Here is a 20,608-nt window from a genome sequence, read left to right on the forward strand (position 1 = left end):
AAAAGGGACTGTTAGTGGTATTGTAAATTGGTGAGGTCATAATGGAAAATGGTATGCAGTTTCCTCAAAAAATTAAAAATCTGGGCCTCCCCGGTGGTGCAGCGGTTGAGCGCTGGGTTGCGAAGCTGCCCGCAGCCTCTGCAGCGCCGGTTCGATCCCCAGCTGCCCCCCGGCCACCAGAGGAGGATCCCACATGGCGCGCAGACCTCTCCTGCCGCCCGCTGCTCCCCTCAGCAGTGTACTTCAGTCTGCCTGCTCTGCTCCCCGCTCTGGTTCTGGTGAATTCTCTCACCCTCCTGTGCTTCTGACTGTACCCAGTGCTTGTATAAATAAATAAAAATAAATCTTTAAAAAAAAATTAAAAATCTATCTACTACATTTAATTCAGCAATACTATTTTTGGGAATATATCCAAAGAAAATGAAATCATTGTGAACCGATATTCTGCACCCCATGTCACTGCAGCATTATTCACAATAGCCAAGACATGGAAGCAACCTATGTGTCCATTGAGGGAAGAATGGATAAAGAAAATGTAATATATGCAAACAATGGTATATTATCCATCTATAAAAAAGAAGGAAATCCTGCATTTATGACGACATGGATGAATCTGGAGGGCATTGTGAAAAGTGAAATAAGTCAGACAGAAAAAGACAAATACCTTATAATTGCACTTTGTGTGAAATCTAAAAAAGCCAAACCCATAGAAGCAGATTAGATTGGGAGTTGGTTGATGTGGATTTGGAGGGTGTGGGAAATAAGGAGATTTTGGTTAAAAGGTGCAAGCTTCCACTTGTTAAATGACTAGGTTCTGGAGAGTTAGTATACAATGCGGTGACTCGAGTTATCAGTACTCTATGCTTGTATAAGAGAGTAGACCTTGCTATCAAAAAAAATTAATAGAAGCTATGTGAGATGACAGATATGTTAATGAACATTATTGTGGTAATCTTTTTTTTTTTAAAAGATTTTATTTATTTATGCATACAAGAGCTGGGGTACAGGCCAGAGATGTGGGTGGCGGGGAGGTGAGAGGATTCACCAGAGACAGTGGGGAACAGAACAGGCAGACTGACTGAAATACACTGCTAAGGGGAGCAGTGGGCGAGACAGGAGAGGTCTGCTGTGCCATGTGGGTAGCTCCCTGGCTGGGATCGAACTCATGCTGCAGAGGCTGTGGATTGCTTCTTAGTGGGGTGCTTAACCCCTTGCACAACCAGGGAGGCCCCTATTGTGATAATCTTTTCACAGTGTGGTCCCTTAATGATGTTTTGGTCAGCAACAGGCCTCATATGCAACAATAGGCTGCATCATTCAGCCTGTGTGTAGTGGGCTACAGTAGCTACGTTTGTGTAATCACATTCTATGATGTTTGTACAACGAAATCACTTAATGATGATTTTCTCCTAATGTATCCCCATCATTTAACAACATGTGGCTATAAATAGTATATCAAATCATCACATTGTGTGTCTTAAACGTATGTAGTTTTATATGTCAGTTATATCTCAGTAAAGTTGGGGGAGGAAGGGGAATTTAGTCCCAAGGTCTCTCACCAGGCCTTATTTTGCCCGTGTAGCAAATTCCAGTAACTGCTGAAAGGGAGAGCTCAAGGAATAGATATAGACACAGAATTCACACTCCCCTCCTTCCACTTTCCATTACTAGCATCTTCTCTTTTTCTTAACTAACTTTCAAAAAGTCATTCTGCTATGTCCTTGTTGCTTCTTACAGAAATTACCAGGTTTTGCATCTCCAACAGTCTCTTGCTCCTCTATTGTATAAATAAGCATTTGCCAAAGTCTATTCTGAGGAACACTGGTTTCCTCAAGATGCTCTGTGGAAAAAGGAGCTCTGTACCCAAATGGCTTTAAAAATTGCCATGTAAGAATGCTATACTCCTGGCAAGTTTCATAACACACATAGATATACTAAACCTTGAAAACTTCTGTAGAAAACTTGCCCAACTGAGGGTTTCCTGTATTAGACCATAGAATCCTTTTTGATTGTTGTTATGTATAGACCCAGTATTTTGTGAGACTTATTTTGGAAGACTGGTCCTTTGCTGAAATTTAAGTGAATAATCTTTGTATTAATCAGAAACAGAAACAATAGAGGTTTATTTAAAGAGCCAAGTCTCTCTCTCTCTCCCCTGCCCCTCTCTCTACACACACACACACACACACACACACACACACACACACACACACACACACACAGAGTTCAATTTTATGTGTCAACTTAACAGGGCTAACAGATGCCCAGTTAGCTGGTAAAAAATTATTTTTCTGGGCCTCCCTGGTGGCTCAAGGGTTTAAAGTCTCAGCACTATCAAGCTATTGCCAGCCACTGTGGCATGAGTTTGATCCCCTGCCAGGTTGCTGACCCACATGTCACAGCAGACCTCTCCTGTCTAGCCCACTGCTCCCCTCAGCAGTGTATTTCAGTAGTTCTGCCTGTTCTGCTCCCCACTCTCTCTGGTGAATCCTCTCACCCCCTCTGCACCTCTGGCCTAGACACCAGTTGTATGCATAAATAAATAAAAATATATCTTTAAAAATTATTTCTGGGTATGTCTGTGAAGATTTCTGCAGAAGAGATTAACATCTGAATTGGTAGGCTGAGAAAAGAAGATTTTCAACTATATGGATGGACTTCATCCAGTCTACTAAGAGCTTGAATAGAATAAAAAGAGGAAGAGTGAATTCTCGCTCTCTGTCTTTGAACTGCACCAGTTTCTTGTCTAGTGTTCCTCCTGGTTCTTGGGCCCTCCAGTACTTACAACAGCGACTCTCATTTTTAGGCCTTAAGACCCAGATGTAATTACACCACTGGCTTTCCTGGTTCCCCAGCTTGTAGACAACAGACTGTGGAAATTCTCAGCCTCTATCTAGAGAGGCAATTCCCTAACAGATCTCCTTGTGTATATTTGTTATGGTTATAGTAGCCTGGTTTCAAATTTTGACTCTAGTACTTACTAGTTGTGTGACCCTGGAGGTAATAAGTGTCCCTGACATCACTTGTGTGAATCATAAATTGAAGTTAATAGTTCCAGTCTTGCTAGCTTGTTGAGAGGATTAATGAGTAAAATGCTTACAATGATTATAGCACATATATTATTTTTGTTAAATATGTGTGCACATTCATTATTATTTCTGTCCAATTAATTCCTAGAAGTGCATTTGCTTATTTCAACAGCATGTAGCGTAACAACAATAATACCTATTCCTTGGATCTTGTTATGAGGCCCTGGAACATAGTGAGCATTCTCTTAAGTGTTTGCTGTGATGATGATGATGATGAACTAAGCACTGTGCTCAGTTATAGAGCATGGCAGTAGATGAAAAGGGCTAAATCTTGCCTTCAATGAAGCTTGAATTCTAGTAGTATTCAATGATTGTATCAAATTCTAAGGTATTTAAATGGATAAGGTATTTAAATTTCTAAAAACTGAGTGGAATGGGTGAGGCAGGGAAAGAAAAGGGGCCTGAATAATACTTCATCAGTCTGGGTGAGTTTCGTGGGAACTAAAGAGATGAAGGTCTGGATGAAGCATTTTGCCATCCAGGGATTAAGCTGATGAAATGTTACATGATAGTCCAGGGACATGAGGTTATTTCTTACATTGTTTTCACATTTCCCTCCCTCAATTTTAAGCTATTTTAGTTCAAGCACACATGTTCTTTGCAATTTATGAATCACATGATTCATGAGTTTCTTATTTTTTTCACTTCCATGGTAGAGAAGGACTGTTGGCATGGTAACCACCCAGCCTTCTCCTTTTGCACTTCAGTGCTTTTCTGGCCACACCAACATCTGCTTCTCAGCAGCAGAGCCTTAATGGATGTTTGGCTCCTGACTTGCCTTCCAGTCAGTAAGTAAGGACATGGTTCTTTTTGGAATATCACCCCCTAAGGAGGAGAGAGAATTTTTCTATCACATCTTGACAGTGTTGATCTCTTATTTTACAACTGCAAACAGTTCTCTGTCCCATCTTGTTGGTTTTTTCTGATGGTCTGCCACTATGCCGTTATTGCTAGTAATGAACCATGTTAATACATTGCTCTTTTTCTCTTTTTCTGATAGTTTTGTGCAATTTGATGCATTCATATAACCAGCAATCAATTTTAGAGCATTTTCACCTCTCCAATCCCATGTACTATAGTAGTAATCTCCCTACTCTTCCTAGCCTCTCCACCCATCTCCCACTCCCCATACCCAGGCCTTTGGCAACTACTAATCTGCTTTCTGTCTCTATAGATTTGCCTATTTTGGAATCATACGATATGTGGTCTTTCATGATTGCCTTTTGCTTAGCATAACATTTTCAAGGTTTATCCATGCTTTGGCATGTCTCAGTATTGCATTCCTTTTTATTCTGAAATAATATTTCATTGACTATACCACATTGGATATCCCTTAACTTTTGGCTATTATGAACAATACTCTTATGAATATTCATGTACAAGTTTTGTATGTATGCATATTTTCATTCCTCTTGGGTATCTACCTAGGAGTGAGATTGTTAGGTTGTTTGAGAACGCTATCTTTAAACTTTTGAGGAACAGTCATAGTGTTTTGTAAAGTGGCTATACCATTTCACACTTCTATCAGCAGTGTATGGAGCTTCCAGTTTCTCCTTTTTTTTTTTAAAGATTTATTTGTGTGAACTGGGGTACAGGCCAGATGTGTGGGAGGGTGAGAGAATTTACCAGAGACAGAGCGGGGAGCAGCAGAACAGGCAGACAGACTGAGGGCACTGCTGAGGAGAGCAGCGGGCGAGGCAGGAGAGGTCTGTCGCGCCCTGTGGGACCCTCGCCAGCAGCCAGGGATTGAACCGGCGCTGCAGAGGCTGCGGGCAGCTTCACAGCCTAGCGCTCAACTGCTGCACCAGCAGGGGAGGCCCTATCTGTGTTTTTTATTAAAGCTACCCCACTGTGTATGAGGTGGTATCTCATTGTGGTTTTCATTTGCTTTTCTCTGATGACTAATGATGTTGAGCACCTTTTCATGTGTTCTCTGGTCGTTTCTATATCTTACTAGAGAAATGTTTATTCAGATCCTTTGACCATTTTTAAATTGTATTCTGTGTTTTTATTATTGAGTTGTAAGGGTTTCTTTGTATGTTCTAGTACACGCCTCTTATCAGATACATGATTCACAAAATTTTTCTTCTATTCTATGCTTTGTATTTTTATTTTCCTGATGCCCTGCTGGTGTTCCACCCCTCCCCCTCCACATTTCCCCCACACACTAGTGTCCTTTGAAGCGTAAGTTACAAGTTTTGATGTTTCATTTGTTTTTTCTCTTGTTTTTTGTGCTTTTGATATTGTATGTAATAAATCATTGCCTTACTCAAAGCCCTGAAGACTGACCTCCAATTTTCTTCTAGGAGTTTTATAGTGTTAGCTCTTACATTTAGGCCTTTGATCCATTCTAAGTTAAGTTTTGTGGATGATATATGTGGCAGGGGACCAGTTTCATTCTTTTGCATGTGAATATCCAGTTGTTGCAGCACCATTTGTTAAAAGACTATTCTTTCCCAGTTGAATGGCCTTGACCCCCTTGTCAATGATCAATTAACTGTAAAGGTGAAAGTTTGTTTTTGGATATTCATTTCTGTTCTTTTGGTCTATATGCCTGTCCTTACGCTATTACTATACGGTCTAGCTTTATAATAAATTTTGAAATTGGGAACTGTGAGTCCTCCTACTTTGTTCGTTTTTAAGGTTGTTTTGGCCATTGTAGGTACCTTCCATTTCCATGTGAATTTTAGCTTCAAATTGTTAATTTCTGCAAAAAACCATTTGGGCATTTGATAGAAATTATGTAGAGTCTGTAGAAAAGTTTTAGGGACTATTGCCATTTTATTTATCCAGTCCATGAATACTGGAGATCTTTCTGTTTATTTATTTTTTCTTTAATTTCTTTCTGCTGTGTTTTCTAGTTTTTATACTACACTGTATTTTATTGTATAGGTTCTGCACTTATTTTGTTAATTCTTTTCGATGCTATTGTACATGGAATTTTTCAAATATTATTTCTGGGTTTGTGCTATTGCAAATGTATAGAAATCATTTGATTTCTGCAGCCTTCTTAAATACACTTATTTGTTCTAGTAGTTTTTTTTTAGTACTTTCCCTAGGATTTTCTATATAGAACTGATCATGTCATCTGTGAGCAGAGTTAGTTTTTTTCCCTTTCTTTCCAATTTGGGTGTCTTTTCTTTTATTTTCTTGCTTTTTTCATTTTCTTTCTGGCTAGTCACCCTCATCTTATTTAGCGATATTTGATACAGTTGATCATTCATTATCACTATTTACTTGACTTCTTAGAGATCACGTCTTTTGTCTCTTGTCTCGTTGCCTGCATTCTCATCATTTTCTCCTGGTTCTTCCTCTCCCTCTTATTCATTATCCACCTGTGAACTCTAGACTCAAGTATCCACTTGCCCAGTGGATAACTCCACTTAGGTGTCCAATAGGAGTTCAAACTTGACATGTCCAAAATGTAATCTCTAATTTTAGATGGAGTATTTTGTGGGAAAAAAAGAAAAGACATAAGTTAACATTTACTGAACGTTTACTATTAGAGTTCTTGATTGTCTTGTTTCATAATACATCTCAACTCTGTGGCTCATAGGAGACACAAACCCTGATCAGTTTGATCCCAGAGCCTGAGCTCCTTCCTAATAGCTGAACTGTATTTCTCCACAAGTCACAAAGTGTATATCTCTACTTTTCCCTCCTCATGGTGGTCTTTTGGAGTAGTATAGTAGGTCAGGAAAAAAGGATCTCATAGGATCACTGGGCAAGAGAAATAGAAATGGTTGTGAGCCATGCAGTGCTTTGGGACTGCTGCTGCTCTCTTCCATGCTGAGTGGACATATAGAGGTGTCTGCAGTGTACGGACAGGCTTCTCCACCCTTAGGAAAAGCTTAGCTTTCGTGGTTGGCTAGTTTCTCTTCGCCACTTTCCCATATTAGATTTTCTGTGTCCTTGAGGTATTCTTCCCATCCATTAGAACCACTCTCATTTATTTACTTAATTGGATTCTCCCTTATCTTTATTCCTCATTCCTTATTATCTATTTCCCATTTTTGTATGAATTGTCATCTCCTCTGAGTTTGTGCAATATATTCCTCTCTGACATTTGTTTGTTTTGTACTTAGCTTTGAAAACTTGCTCAACATTTCTGAGTCAACACTTCTTTTTTTTTTTTTAAAGATTTATTTATTTATTTATTTATTTATACGAGCACTGGGTACAGTCAGAAGCTCAGGAGGGTGAGAGAATTCACCAGAGCCAGAACGGGGAACAGAACAAGTAGACTGATGAAATACACTGCTGAGGGGAGCAGCGGGCGCAGCAGGAGAGGTCTGCGTGCCATGTGGGACCCTTGCCGGCGGCCAGGGATCAAACCGGCGCTGCAGAGACTGCAGGCAGCTTCGCAGCCTAGTGCTCAACCACTGCGCCACCAGGGGAAGCCCTCAACACTTCTTTATTAAAATGTTGGTTACCAAAAAAATTGTTATATTTAAATAGTAGTGGTAACTCTAATTGCTTCCTAAAATCTTATCTTTAGTAGAAGTAAAAATGTTCACTGTGAATCTATTCATGTTGGAAATACATATTTATAATAAATTTTTTTCCAAATTAAAAAAACCCAAACATTTACACTGTTCTCAGGTGGCATCTGCAATCACATTTGTCCCCATAATATGTGTCCCAGGAAGCTAAAAAATGTGGAAAAATGATGGTGAGGTCAGTTGTCCATGTTCTCAAACCCAGTTAGGGGCAGAACCAGTTGTTTCCAGTTAAGCTGGTTTATTCTGAGAAAGTCTGTGAGTTGGGTCTGATGTCCACTGTGGGTGAGGTCCCATCCCAAGGTTTTGCCTCTTGGTGTCCAGAGATCTCACCCTTCCCAGAAAACCCCTCACTGCTACCTTGTTCTATCTGTTGAGCCTTTCCTGGACACCATTTTCTATTGGAGCTAACCTCTCTCCTGTCTTTTTCAGCTAAGTGTCTTGCCAATTATATCATGAAGCTTTATGATAAAATATCTGGGGTCAGAAATTAATTCAAGACTCAAGTTTCTGTCCGGGGTTTGGGCCATCTGAGCTTCACAGAACAGATGATCTTGAAGGGTATTTGTAGCTCCAGCCTTCTCAGGCTTTGTGATTCTATTTCTCTAATAAGGGAACCTAGACTAATCACTGAGGTGTGTGACCAGCACAGTATTTGGTGTTTATTTAATATGCTACACCAGGGATGGCAAATATGTAGCTTCTCATCCATCTGTCAACCATGGTAGACAGATGGACATCATATTTATCTCAGCACTTACACAGAACCCAGTCATGACCTCAGACTTTTCAAATCAGTGGATCACAGTTAAACTGTGTTTGTTTTCTTGTCCTCCCTTCTACTTCTCTGTGGTTTTGCTACCTGCATTCAAATCCTGTCTCCATTGCTCCCTTTCTGTGTGACCCTGAGAAGGTTACCTGACTTCTCTGGGCCTCAGTTTCCTTATTTGTAATATGGAACAAAACAAGAATACTACCTCATAGGATTGTAGGAAGAATTAAGTGAAGTAAGTGTATTAAAAAGTGCATGGGATAGTGCCCGGCACAATGGAACTCAAGTAGTATTAACTATTTTTTTTTTTAAAGATTTATTTATTTATTTATACAAGCAGTGGGTACAGTCAGAAGCACGGGAGGGCAGGAGAATTCACCAGAGCCAGAGCGGGGAGCAGAGCAGGCAGAAGGACCGAAGTACACTGCTGAGGGGAGCAGCGGGCGGCAGGAGAGGTCTGCGCGCCATGCGGGACCCTCCGCCCGTGGCCCGGGAGCAGCCGGGGATCAAACTGGCGCTGAAGAGGCCGCGGGCAGCTTTGCAACCCAGCGCTCAATCGCTGCGCCACTGGGGAGGCCCAAGTAGTATTAACTATTATGTTAGTCATAGGCATGGTAAAAATTTGGAAGGCTGGTAGAGGAAAAATTCTTGGGTTAACATGATCTGTGTCACCCTTTCAATCTCCAGAGTATTTAAATATTCATCCTGTCTTTGAATTGAATTAATCCCATTTCCAGATTAATTTTCTCAGGAAAAGTTTAGGAACTACTTTGCTCAGGTATGCAGCCAGATATCTAGGTTTAACAGTAGACAAGCCCCTTTTAGGGTCCACAGTGTAGTGGAGGTGAAGAACAAGTAAAAAGGTAGTTTTGATATTCTTAATTGGGGTCTTTAGGGATCACTATATATACAGGTGGAGTCTTCCTGGGGATTGTGTTAAATCTGGATGGGAAGAGAAATACCGGAGTCCTCCACATCTGGCTGAGCTTTTATTGGTATTTCACAGTCAGTGAATCCCTTGGGGAATTGTTAATACTTGTTCTCGCGGGCCGCACACCTCAATGGCATGCTCATGCTCCTCAGTGTTCATTTAGTTTCTCGACTGACAGCTCCAAGCTTTTCCTGCTGCCTCCTGAGCTGCTGTTTTGTCTAAGTCAGCGCTAATGGAGTTGGGAGCAGAGAGGTAAAGAAAAATGAAGGAGATCTGAATTTGCAACTACAGAATAGTTGGATCTGTCTGTGTGCCCTAAGAAAGTATGACTATTCAGCTTATTGGGATCTTAGAAAAATTGATGAGTCTGTTCTGCAAATTCTGCAAAGATAGGGCAGATCTCTATGGAAAACCTTATATGACAGCAGTGTGGAGTTTGGGTGGGTGAAAATATGTTTTTTATTTTTATTTTTTTTAAAGATTTATTTATTTATTTATTTATACAAGCATTGGTTACAGTCAGAAGCACAGGAGGGTGAGAGAATTCACCAGAGCCAGAACAGGGAACAAAACAGGCAGACTGATGAGATACACTGCTGAGGGGAGCAGCGGGTGAGACAGGAGAGGTCCGTTGCACCATGTGGGACCCTGGCCTGCGGCTGGGGATGGAACCGGCACTGCAGAGCCTGCAGGCAGCTTTGCAGCCCAGCATTTAACCACTGTGCCACCAGGGAAAGCCCTGAAAATATATTTTTAAATTGTTTTTTCTTTATTGAGGAAACATTGGTTTACAATACCGATAGATGCTTTAGGGGAATAGGTTTACCCCTCCTCAGATGTATGTTACCACACTGAAAAATATTCTTGTATGTTGGGGGTACATGCTGGTTCTGTGACCCATTTTGTCCCCTCACTGGTGTCTTACAGTAAGCAGCTGTTGTGTGACGTGATGATTGTGGCGGAAGATGTCGAGATAGAAGCCCACCGTGTGGTCCTGGCAGCGTGCAGTCCCTACTTCTGTGCAATGTTCACAGGTATGATGAGAAGCAAATAAGAACCGACAGTTATGGGGCTGTAGCCCCATGGGGAGAACATAGGAGGGTGGTGGCATGAGGGGAGGGAGGGAAGAGAAGGCGGTGGCACTCACCAATGCTTCTATGAGCCAGACACTGTGTTTTGCATCTTGGAGGACTTTATGGAAGCCTAGTTTCAGCCAGGTCAGTTGGGCATGAGGAGAAAAGAGGCAAAATTATTTAGTTCATTAATTGTTCAACTCTGGCACATGTCATAATCACATGGAGGAGCTTGTTAAAAATGCAGGCTCTTGGGCTCATCCCCAGGCCTTCAGTACTCTTTCTTGGCAGATGAGGAACACTGAGGCTGAGAGAGGAAGTATGTGCCAAGGGTCACACAGTGATTGTGTGGAACTTGTCAAGAAGCCAATTTCCACACTTATCCTTTGTTGGTTCTTCCTTCCACAGGGGGTCATGGGCTTCCTCTAGCCTTTAAAGGATCATGGGAGATGTTTGGGGAAAGTGATGGCGGAGCGTGGAGCTTAGTAAGTTATAGGAATATTCACCATCTGGCATGCAGTTTCAGCACTTTGCCAACCTTGCGGGGAGTCCCTGCTTCCTGGTTATGCCAAATTGTCTGGCCCAACCACTTCACATGTTAACTCTGTGGCTTAATCCCTGAAACCCTCGGACTGAGATTCTCTGTAGTTCCTCACAACACTTGCCCTGAAACAGGTACTATAAACCACTGCTGACTGAGGGCCAGCTGAGCTGGGTGAGGGCCCCCGGACTGAGTCAGGTGTCCCTTCTACACGCCATCTGAGTACCCTGCGCTTTCTCTGGGTCTGGTGACTCACTCTGTATTCTCATGCTTCCTGGTGTGTACAGTGCCCATGCTCTAGTGTCCCAGGTATCAACTATTTCTCGTCCTGCAGTTTACAGCTCAAGTGTCTTCTGCTCAGAGAGGCCTCTTCTGATTATTCCTCATGGAGTCTCTTCCTACTCCATAACTTGACAGTTTTTTTCATAACATTTATCACTATTCATAAAACGTATGTTAGTTTTTTTAATAGATTTATTTTTATTTATTTATACAAGCACTGGGTACAGTCAGAAGCGCGGGAGGGTGAGAGAACTCAGCAGAGCCAGAGCGGGGAGCAGAGCAGGCAGACGGACCAAAGTACACTGCTGAGGGGAGCAGCGGGTGGCAGGAGAGGTCTGCGCGCCATGTGGGACCCTCCTCTGGTGGCCGGGGAGCAGCCGGGGATCGAACCGGCACTGCAGAGGCTGCGGGCAGCTTTGCAACCCAGCGCTCAACCGCTGCGCCACTGGGGAGGCCCCCAGATATGTTTTAAATGAATGAATGAAATGTCTCCTACACTTGATTGTGAGTTCTGGATCTTGGGGACCATATCTTATCGTTGTTGAATCAGTGCTCACTATGGGACTTGGTATTTTGGGGACAATGGCTAAGTGTAGGTTGAAAGAATGAACAAAGCTTTGCTTGCTTAGAATGGGTGTCTGCAGACACATTTTGCTGAACAGGCCCAGCCTCTGCTGGGCAAGAGTGGTTCTTGCTGGGGGAGAACTGACTTTTGTGTTTTGGGAGTTCCTCCCATGTGTGTCCTCTTTGGCTCATCATGTGAAGGAGCTGGTCTTACCTTGGAGCTGTGTCTCAACTAAGTAGACCAAACCATTCTGACCATACCTTGAGCCTTGGGCCAGGAGTTTTAGAATGTAGCCTGGGAAAGCAGCTAATTTTACTACCAGGGAATTTTGAGTTGTATTCTCTTTGGATTAATCTTAAACCCTACTGGTAAGATTTTTATTTATTTTCTTCCCTCTCCATCCTTCTCTTTTAACAGAATTCATCTTGTCTGCAATAGTTGTTTAGCTTTTTCAGTCCTTGTTCTCTGTGTGTGTGGTTTGGATAGTTGAGTTTTCAGAGAGGAATCTGTTTGCAATTGCAATGAATTGTAGTCTTGGCTCCTTTTTTTCTTTCTTTCTTTTTTTTTTTGCTAATGAATTTGCCTCAGGGATAGTGGAAGTGCCTAGGCAAAACCAAGGTGATTTTAGAATGGAGAGAGAAGATAGTTCTGGGCAGTCCTTAGATTCTACTGATTAAAGGAAGGAGAGAATCAAGAGAAGAATGCAGTTTAATGTGATGTCCAGCTCATGTCCTCCACTGGTTACCAACCATCCAGCCATCCATATATCCATTTATCCAAACACTATTCAAAAATGATCTCTGAAAAAAAAAATTAGAAAATATGGGCAAGCAAAAAATAAAAAATTACATGTAATACAATGTAGTTTATATCCTTTCAGACTTTATATATACAAATGTATAGATGCAAATTTTTTTTTCTTTTTTTTAAAGATTTATTTACTTATGCATGCAAGAACTGGGGGATGTAGTTCAGAGGTGTGGGGGTTAAGAAGATTCACCAGAAACAGTGGGAAGCAGAACAGGAGGATCTACTGAAAAACACTGCTAGGGAGCAATGGACGAGACAGAAGAGGTCTGCTGCGCCACATATGTGGGTTATCTCCCTGGCCAGGAATTGAACTCATGTTGCAGTGGCTGGCATTAGCTTGATAGCACTGTGTCTTTAACCCCTGCACCACCAGGGAGGCCCAGATGCAAAATATAAAAATGAATGCAAATGAGTTCATTTTATATATACATAATTGAATAACCTTTTTTTCATATATGTACCAAAAAAAAAACTTGCTGTTTATCTTCCTGAAATGTTCTTCTTCCCTATCTCTTTGCCTGCCTAGCCCTATCCATCCTTTATTACTGCATAAGCATCACTTCCCCAGGAAGGCCTTTCATGGAAGGCCTCCTAGATTAGGTTAAATCCTGGTACCTTATGCTTCTCTTTAGTATTGCTACTTCTCTCATTCCTCAAAATCTGATTTCCCTGGTTGGCCACAAACTTTACAAGGGTAAGAATTGTATCTTTTCAATTTGCTGCTGAGTTCCCACTGTCTAGCATGATCATTCATGCAGTAGGTGCTCAATGAAAATTTGCTCAATTGAACTGCACAGTAATTTAGGAGTATAGTTTCATGTTTGTAAAATCATATCTCCATCATATTTTAGTGGCTTTATCATATGTATCCTAATTGAAAATTATAGTTTTTTCTAATATTTTACTATTATAAATAATTCTGCAGTGGGCATTCTTGCATATTAATCTTTATTTCCATTTTTGATTATTTCCTTAAACTAGATTGCTAGAGTAAGAAATCCTTGGCTTAAGGGAATATACATTTTGAAGACTTTTGAAACATATACCAAAATTCCACAATTCCAGAACACTTATACTAGCTCATACTTCTATTAGCAACATATGAGATTTGTGTATTTTTTGAGGCCCTTTGGTTTTGCTTATACCTTGGTAAATAGGTACAAAAAAAGCAACACTGCAAAATTTTGTTCTAGTGATTAGGTTCAGCTTCAAAATGAATAAAATTAGTAATGAAAAGTTCCAGCTGACTCATATTAAATCCATTTTTTTAAAGATTTTATTTATTTTTATACAAGAACCAGGGTACAGACCAGATGCGCAGGAGGGTAAGAGGATTCATTGGAGACAGAGCGGGGAACAGAACAGGCAGAATGATGAAGTACACTGTTGGGGGGAGCAGTGGGCGAGACAGGGAAGTCTGCCTCGCCATGTGGGACCCTTGCCAGCCAGCCAGGATCAAACCCATACTGCAGAGACTGTGGACAGCTTTACAGTGTGGCACTCAACCAGGGAGGCCCTCCAGTTTTTTTTTTTAAATTTATCTTTATTTATGCATACAAGAGCTGGGGTGCAGGTCAGAGGTGGGGAGGGGTGAGAGGATTCCCCTTAGACAGATTGGGGAGCAGAACAGGTAGATTCACTGAAATACACTGCTGAGGGGGAGCCGTAGGCAAGACAGGAGAGGTGGTGAGCTCCTTGGCTGGGGATTGAACTCATGCTGCAGTGGCTGCCAATAGCTTCATAGTGGTGGGTCTTAACCCCTTGTGCCAACAGGGAGTCCCTTATTAAGTCCATTTCTATCAACATATTTATGTATCCCCACAAAAAAGAAAATTTGTAACTTTCTTTTGATTTGAGTGGTGTTATTACAATCTTTTCTTAAGCTGAAAGTGTTTTTATTTTTTGTATTCTGAGTTTATGTTGTATTTGGAAGTTCTAAATACCAACCCTACTCCTTAACCATGTTAGTAACTTGGAAAAAATGTGAAACTGAGATGTGAGTGCCCACAGGCAAGTGTCCAAGGGCAGCCGCCCTTGGAGAAGACTTGGGATGGGCAGTCAACATGAGTGGGATTCTGTCTATCTCTCCCCTGAGAGTGTGGAATACTTACTATGCACCCCATCCTCATCCTCTTCAGGTAGCACATCCATCCCAGGGAAATTAATTTTCCCAGAATTGGCTAGTCAGTTTTTTCTTCTTTTATCATGCCCTTTATTATGAGATCTGTGTATTATGGTGTTTGTACTCCATACCGGTCCCTCTATGTCCATCCAAATATTTTAAAAGCCACTCCACTTTATGAGTTTATAGGAACTGTGGCCTTTAGTGATGAATATATGGGTAAGGGTCTTATGCCCAAGACATGGGGCTTCCACTCCAGAAGAAACTCTGGGAGTGAGCTCTCCTTCTTTCTGACTCTATCGTATGATATGTAGTGGCTGATTATATTGGTCTTTGTTTTTTTTTTTTTTTTTTTTTAGATTTATTTATTTATTTGTTTGTTTATTTATTTATTTATACAAGCACTGGGTACAGTCAGAAGCACGGGAGGGTGAGAGAATTCACCAGAGCCAGAGCGGGGAGCAGAGCAGGCAGAAGGACTGAAGTACACTGCTGAGGGGAGCAGCGGGTGGCAGGAGAGGTCTGCGCACCATGTGGGACCCTCCTCTGGTGGCTGGGGAGCAGCCGGGGATTGAACCGGCACTGCAGAGGCTGCGGGCAGCTTCGCAACCCAGCACTCAACCGCTGCGCCACCGGGGAGGCCCTGGTCTTTGTTTTTTAAAGAAGAGTTACTGTCCAGTTTTTGTTAGATTTAGCCTGATGTTCAATTGGTATCTTTGTGCATAGTGAATAGAAATAGGGAGGAGAAATTAGGACTGTGCAGAGGTCAAGAGAGGTCAGGTAAGAGGCAAATGGCTTGGAATTTGAGTGGACACCAACCATCCACAAAAGCAGAACAGTGAAAGCCCGTCTCTCTCACTCACTTCCCAGGCATGCACTCTTTCCATAGAATCTTTGTTTCACCCCTCCATCACCCCAGGCTCTGCCAGGTCCTGGCCCAAGCCTATGTTCTGGGTGTTTGTGTGGTGAACGGATGCCTTGGAAGATCTTCCCATAGCACCCAGCCCAGCAATACTTCATCCAAAGCAGTGGGGTAGGGAGGAAGGGAGCACTAGGGAACTGAATCTTTGCTTTGGATAAGGGAAGTTGTAGACCAGTACTATTACATAGGGTCTGGTTTCTGAGGGCTTTGCCCCTGAAGAGTCAGGGATTGTTTGGAATGTTCAGGAAAAAAAAAAGCTTTAGAAGCATCAGAGACTGCTGAGGATTAGGAAGGCATTGGCCTCGTCTTGCATGTGACTGTCTGTAAAGCACTAGAGGCAATTAGCTCTGGGCTGAAACTACATGACACTGGGTTTCTTCTACTTGTCCCTGACATACCGCATCAACATAGAGGTGTGGGACTTGCTGGCTTAGGACACCCAGATTGGAGAGTGAGGTGAGGGTTGTCTAAAAATATGTTGCTCTTTATGCAGAAATGGTCATTTTTTTTTTTTAAGGACTTGATTTGGATGTGGTTCAACACAGGCCCATGTAGCCATCCAGGAAGAGAGATCATCGTTCAGAGGTCCCCAGATACCCCTTAAGGTGCAGCTGGATTGACCACAGTGGTCTGGGATAGACTTGTCTGGACTTAGGGTAGCCCAGCCTTGAAATCCAGATCATCATTGAAGATGGGTAATGGATGTTTTATGAATGTTCTTAGAGGCTTGAAGTTGTTGATGTGAAGGCCTCTTTGCAAGAATTAAACATGGGAACAAGAACGCCAACTTGCACTGGGAGGTGATGTGCTCTTTTTGAAAGGGCTTTGGAGCCCAAAAAAAAGCTGGGACTCCAATCCTGACTCTACTACCTACTAGGTTTGTAGGGAATTCATTTTACCTCCCTGATCTTCAGCTTTCTTATCTGTGAGATTTGAGTAATAACAATAACCAGGGAACAAGTGGAGGTAGGTAGTGAGAATGACTCACACAATACAGAACAGGAACTTCCTAAAGTTTGCTTTTATTATTTGTCCAACACTTCTTAGTTTGCAAGTCTGTTGTGCAAGGGTTGACTCTGATAACCAGCTGCCCCAAGATGATTAGGGTTGATGAAACATCTGTGTGATTGCACAGGCATTTCCTCCCTAACTTGGTGCTCCATGTGCCTCCAGTTGAGCAGAGAGGCTTCACCAGGTGGAGGAAGAAGAGATGCCAAGGAGCGTGGTGATAGGGTGACAGCAGACCACTGCAGATCTTTGGGTCCCGCTCTCATAATCTCATTGTCTCCTTTGATTCTCACACAGTGTTGGGACAAAGGCAGGGCAGGGACTGTCCTTATTCACATGAGACAGAGGTCTCCACTTGCCATGAAATGACCAGGAACACTCACCTGCAAGAAAGTTGCTAGATTCAGGCAGGTTCCAGGGTATTTCTTTGTCTCATATGAGGTTAACGTGATCGAGGCCTCAGCTCTAGTCAAATTAGTTGGCAACAGAGATACTAGGACTGAGATGAATGAAGGTTGGGGAAGAAAGTTTAACGACGGTATTAACACCCATGAAAGAAAGATGAGGTTAAGAATCTTCTCTTTTCTTTCCACCCAGAAAATGAAACTAAGTTGTAAGTTTAAGGACAAGTTAGGAGTGAGAAGGAATTCTATAATTTAAGGACTTCTGCATGCACTTTTTTTTTTTTTTAAACATACAGCTTTGTAGTAATTTAGCTCTGGTTCTTCAGAGACACCTGCTAACCACTCAACCGCTCCTTTCTCATTCTTTTTAATCTTTTTTTTTTTTTTTTTAAGATTTATTTATTTATTTATACAAGCACTGGGTACAGTCAGAAGCGCAGGAGGGTGAGAGAATTCACCAGAACCAGAGCGGGGAGCAGAGCAGGCAGAAGGACGGAAGTACACTGCTGAGGGGAGCAGCGGGCGGCAGGAGAGGTCTGCGCGCCATGTGGGACCCTCTTCTGGGGACCGGGGAGCAGCCGGGGATCGAACCAGAGCTGCAGAGGCTGCGGGCAGCTTCGCAACCCAGCGCTCAACCGCTGCGCCACCGGGGAGGCCCTCCTTTCTCATTCTTGAGGCTTCTTTTGGTGAATAATAGGGTTGAATTTACACCAATGACTTAGAAGATGAGTCACTGATTTTCTAGACCTCTCGAGTATCCTGCGATTGTGAATGATTTTCCTCTTTCACGCCTCAGATGCACAACCTCCTCTTCCTGCTCCCTTTTGTCAGTCTCCCACTTAAGAAGAACTCAGTTGTGCACATACAGTACTTGCTGGCCTTGACAACTATGACCTGGATACCTGTACCTTATAGAGCTGTGGGATTGCTTGCTTCTGTATGGTTCTTGGAAACTTCTAGGTGCAGGGCCCAAAAGTGGAGTTTGAGCATTTAAAGACATTCAAGACACAGTCCTTTAGTGCAGGCCACCATCATCTCCTGCCTGATTTACTGCAGCAGCCTACTAATAAATCAACATGCTATTTTGTTCCCTCACTTCCAACCCATTCTCCACACTTAACTACAGTGATCTTTCTATTTTTTTTTTAAAGATTTATTTACTTATGCATACAGGATCTGGGGTACAGGCCAGAGGTGTGGGGGATGAGAGAATTCACCAGAGACAGAGTGGGGAACAGAACAGGCAGACTGACTGAAATACACTGCTGAGGTGCGCAGCGGGTGAGACAGGCCAGGTCTGCTGTGCCATGTGGGTTTCTCCCTGGCCGGGGATCAAACTCAAGCTGCAGTGGCTGTGGGTAGCTTCATAGGTTGTGTCTTTACCCCCTGTGCCACCACGGAGGCCCTACAATGATCTTTCTAAATCTGATGTATCCCTCCTCTGCTTAATATCTCTCAGGGGCTCCCTATTGTCCTCAGGGGGAATTTAAACTCCTTAGCATGTCCCACAAGACCCTCAGGTAGGCCCTGACCCTACTTATATCTCCAATCTTATCTCCCTATTCCTCTATTTGCAGTCTGTGCTTCTGCAGCTCAAACTTCTTATGGTCCTAGTACAAGTCATGTTCTTTCTACTCTTCTCTCTGCTTGGACTACTCTTCCCTCATACTGACTTCTCTTTTGAATAACTATGACTCCTTCTCCAGATATCATTTTAGATCAGTAGTTCTTAATCATTATGAATCAATCTGATGAAAACCATAGATTCTCCCCTCCCAAAACCAAATATGTGCCCCCATGTGTTGATCAGTTTGCATGCAGATTCAGGTAACCATAATCCCTATATGAAAAACTTTTAAGCTGAGCCCCTTTTCTAGCAATTAATACACTTTGTAGTTATTAATTTGCTTATCTCTCTCCACTGGATTGAGCTCCATGAGGGCAGTACTTTGGCTTGTTCACCATTGTGCCTTAAAATAGTGCTTGGCACACGGGGACTGTTTGATACTTTTGTTGAATGAATGAATGAATGAACGAATGAACCAATATCTGCTCTTCAGTGGATCATATTCTATTAGAGGAATAGGACATGTCTGTTAACAGTTGACAAAAGATAAACAACTGACATTTTTCTGAAAGTTCAGAGTCTGAGGTGACTGGGCTGGTCGACTTGGAAAAGCCCAGTAGACAAGGACTCTTGGGTTGACCTTGAAGATAGAAGGACTTATAGGCTCATATTCTATTTTTTACAAATATTTTGTCAAAGTAGTAGAGGTGGATGAAAGAGGTAGAGTTATCTAACATTTGATGGTGTCTTCCCCTATAAGAATTACTGGAGTCCATGGAATTATGAGGTGTCAAGAGAAAGCCTCTCCTTGTCCCTTCTTTTCCTATTCCAACAGTATTTTTTAAGTGCTGGTATATGCCATGAACTTTGTTAGGTGTTGAGGGTATTTTGACAAATAACCTTGATGAAAAGGTATTAAGTACCAAGAGCAGAATTTGGACCAAAGCCTTGGTGGGAATACTTTTTAACCAGGTCATTAGCTATGGTAAGGTTTAAATTATAAAGGGATTTATTAGAATTGACAGGAGTTTCAGAGTTAGGCCAAGGTTCAAATTCCGACCCTGCCTCTTACTAGATATGTGCAAATACTTCTTGAAATTCCAATTCTGTAATTTTTGAAACAGAAATAATATCATCTATCTCCTGAGGCTGTTGCAAGGTTTAAATGAAATAATGTGTATGACCTCTGAGTAGAGGCCCTGCACACAGTAGCATTAGCACTTCTATCGTTTTCAGGGGCTATGTAAGCTGAAATCTTAGTTTGGTGCCATCATTTCAACTGGTTCATAAGAGATTACCAGATTGGATTCTACTATCTTGTGTGACTTGTATATGTTCCTATTTCCTGTAAGAAAATGTTCTTAGAAAATAAATGTCTATGGGCCCTAGTTTGTCTTTTGCATTTTTCTTTGCTTATTGAAGCTTTAAGTACTTAAGTAGAAAATTAGAAATATATGAGTCCTGTAAAGGAATAGGGAAAACATGTCCAAGAATCCCACCATCTAGGAACTGTATCCCCACATTTTCTGGATCACAGACCCATTGAGACTCTGATAAAGATAATCTGTCATTCTTCTCTTCCCCACCCCCAAATGACATTTTTCTTTTGCCCATACAGACAAATATTTTCATACAATTTCAGGACTTTCCATTTGTTTACTCCAGAGTTACAAAACTCTAACTTGACTCCCAAGCACAAATTCCACAAGAGAAATCAATCAGTCCAGGTCCTGCCTTCACCCTCACATAAGGGCTTCTGAATCTCTTGTTCATGCAGCAGGTTGCCGGGGTTTTTTTCCATCTTTTTTTTTTTTTTTAGGTTTAAGTTTGTAAACTAAAAATTGGCTGTCTTTATTATCTTCTGCAATGTAGTTCATTGGTAATCAACTCATACACAGCTGTTTAGAGAGATGGGTTTGACTTCTGATTTCCTTGGCATATATTTTTGTTTGTATGTCTTGGAGTAAACACAAGGGACAGACACTGTGAGAGTCTGTCTTAGGGGTAGAGGAAAGACCCACCA

General features: G+C 42.0%; 1 protein-coding gene across 11 annotated transcripts in view; it reads left to right on the plus strand.

Moving 5' to 3' along the window:
• KLHL3 (kelch like family member 3) overlaps nucleotides 1-20,608 on the plus strand; it is a 268,190-nt gene that overhangs the window by 170,242 nt on the left and 77,340 nt on the right. For all 11 annotated transcript variants that reach the window (XM_054694357.1, XM_054694358.1, XM_054694362.1 and 8 more), the window contains one exon: nucleotides 10,219-10,325. In XM_054694357.1, the coding sequence (XP_054550332.1) occupies nucleotides 10,219-10,325 (107 nt within the window). The remainder of the gene's footprint in view (nucleotides 1-10,218; nucleotides 10,326-20,608) is intronic.

Source organism: Talpa occidentalis, unplaced genomic scaffold (genome assembly GCF_014898055.3).
Source record: "Talpa occidentalis isolate TD23 unplaced genomic scaffold, MPIMG_talOcc4v2.1 talOcc4.13, whole genome shotgun sequence".
NCBI classification, from domain to species: Eukaryota; Metazoa; Chordata; class Mammalia; order Eulipotyphla; family Talpidae; genus Talpa; species Talpa occidentalis.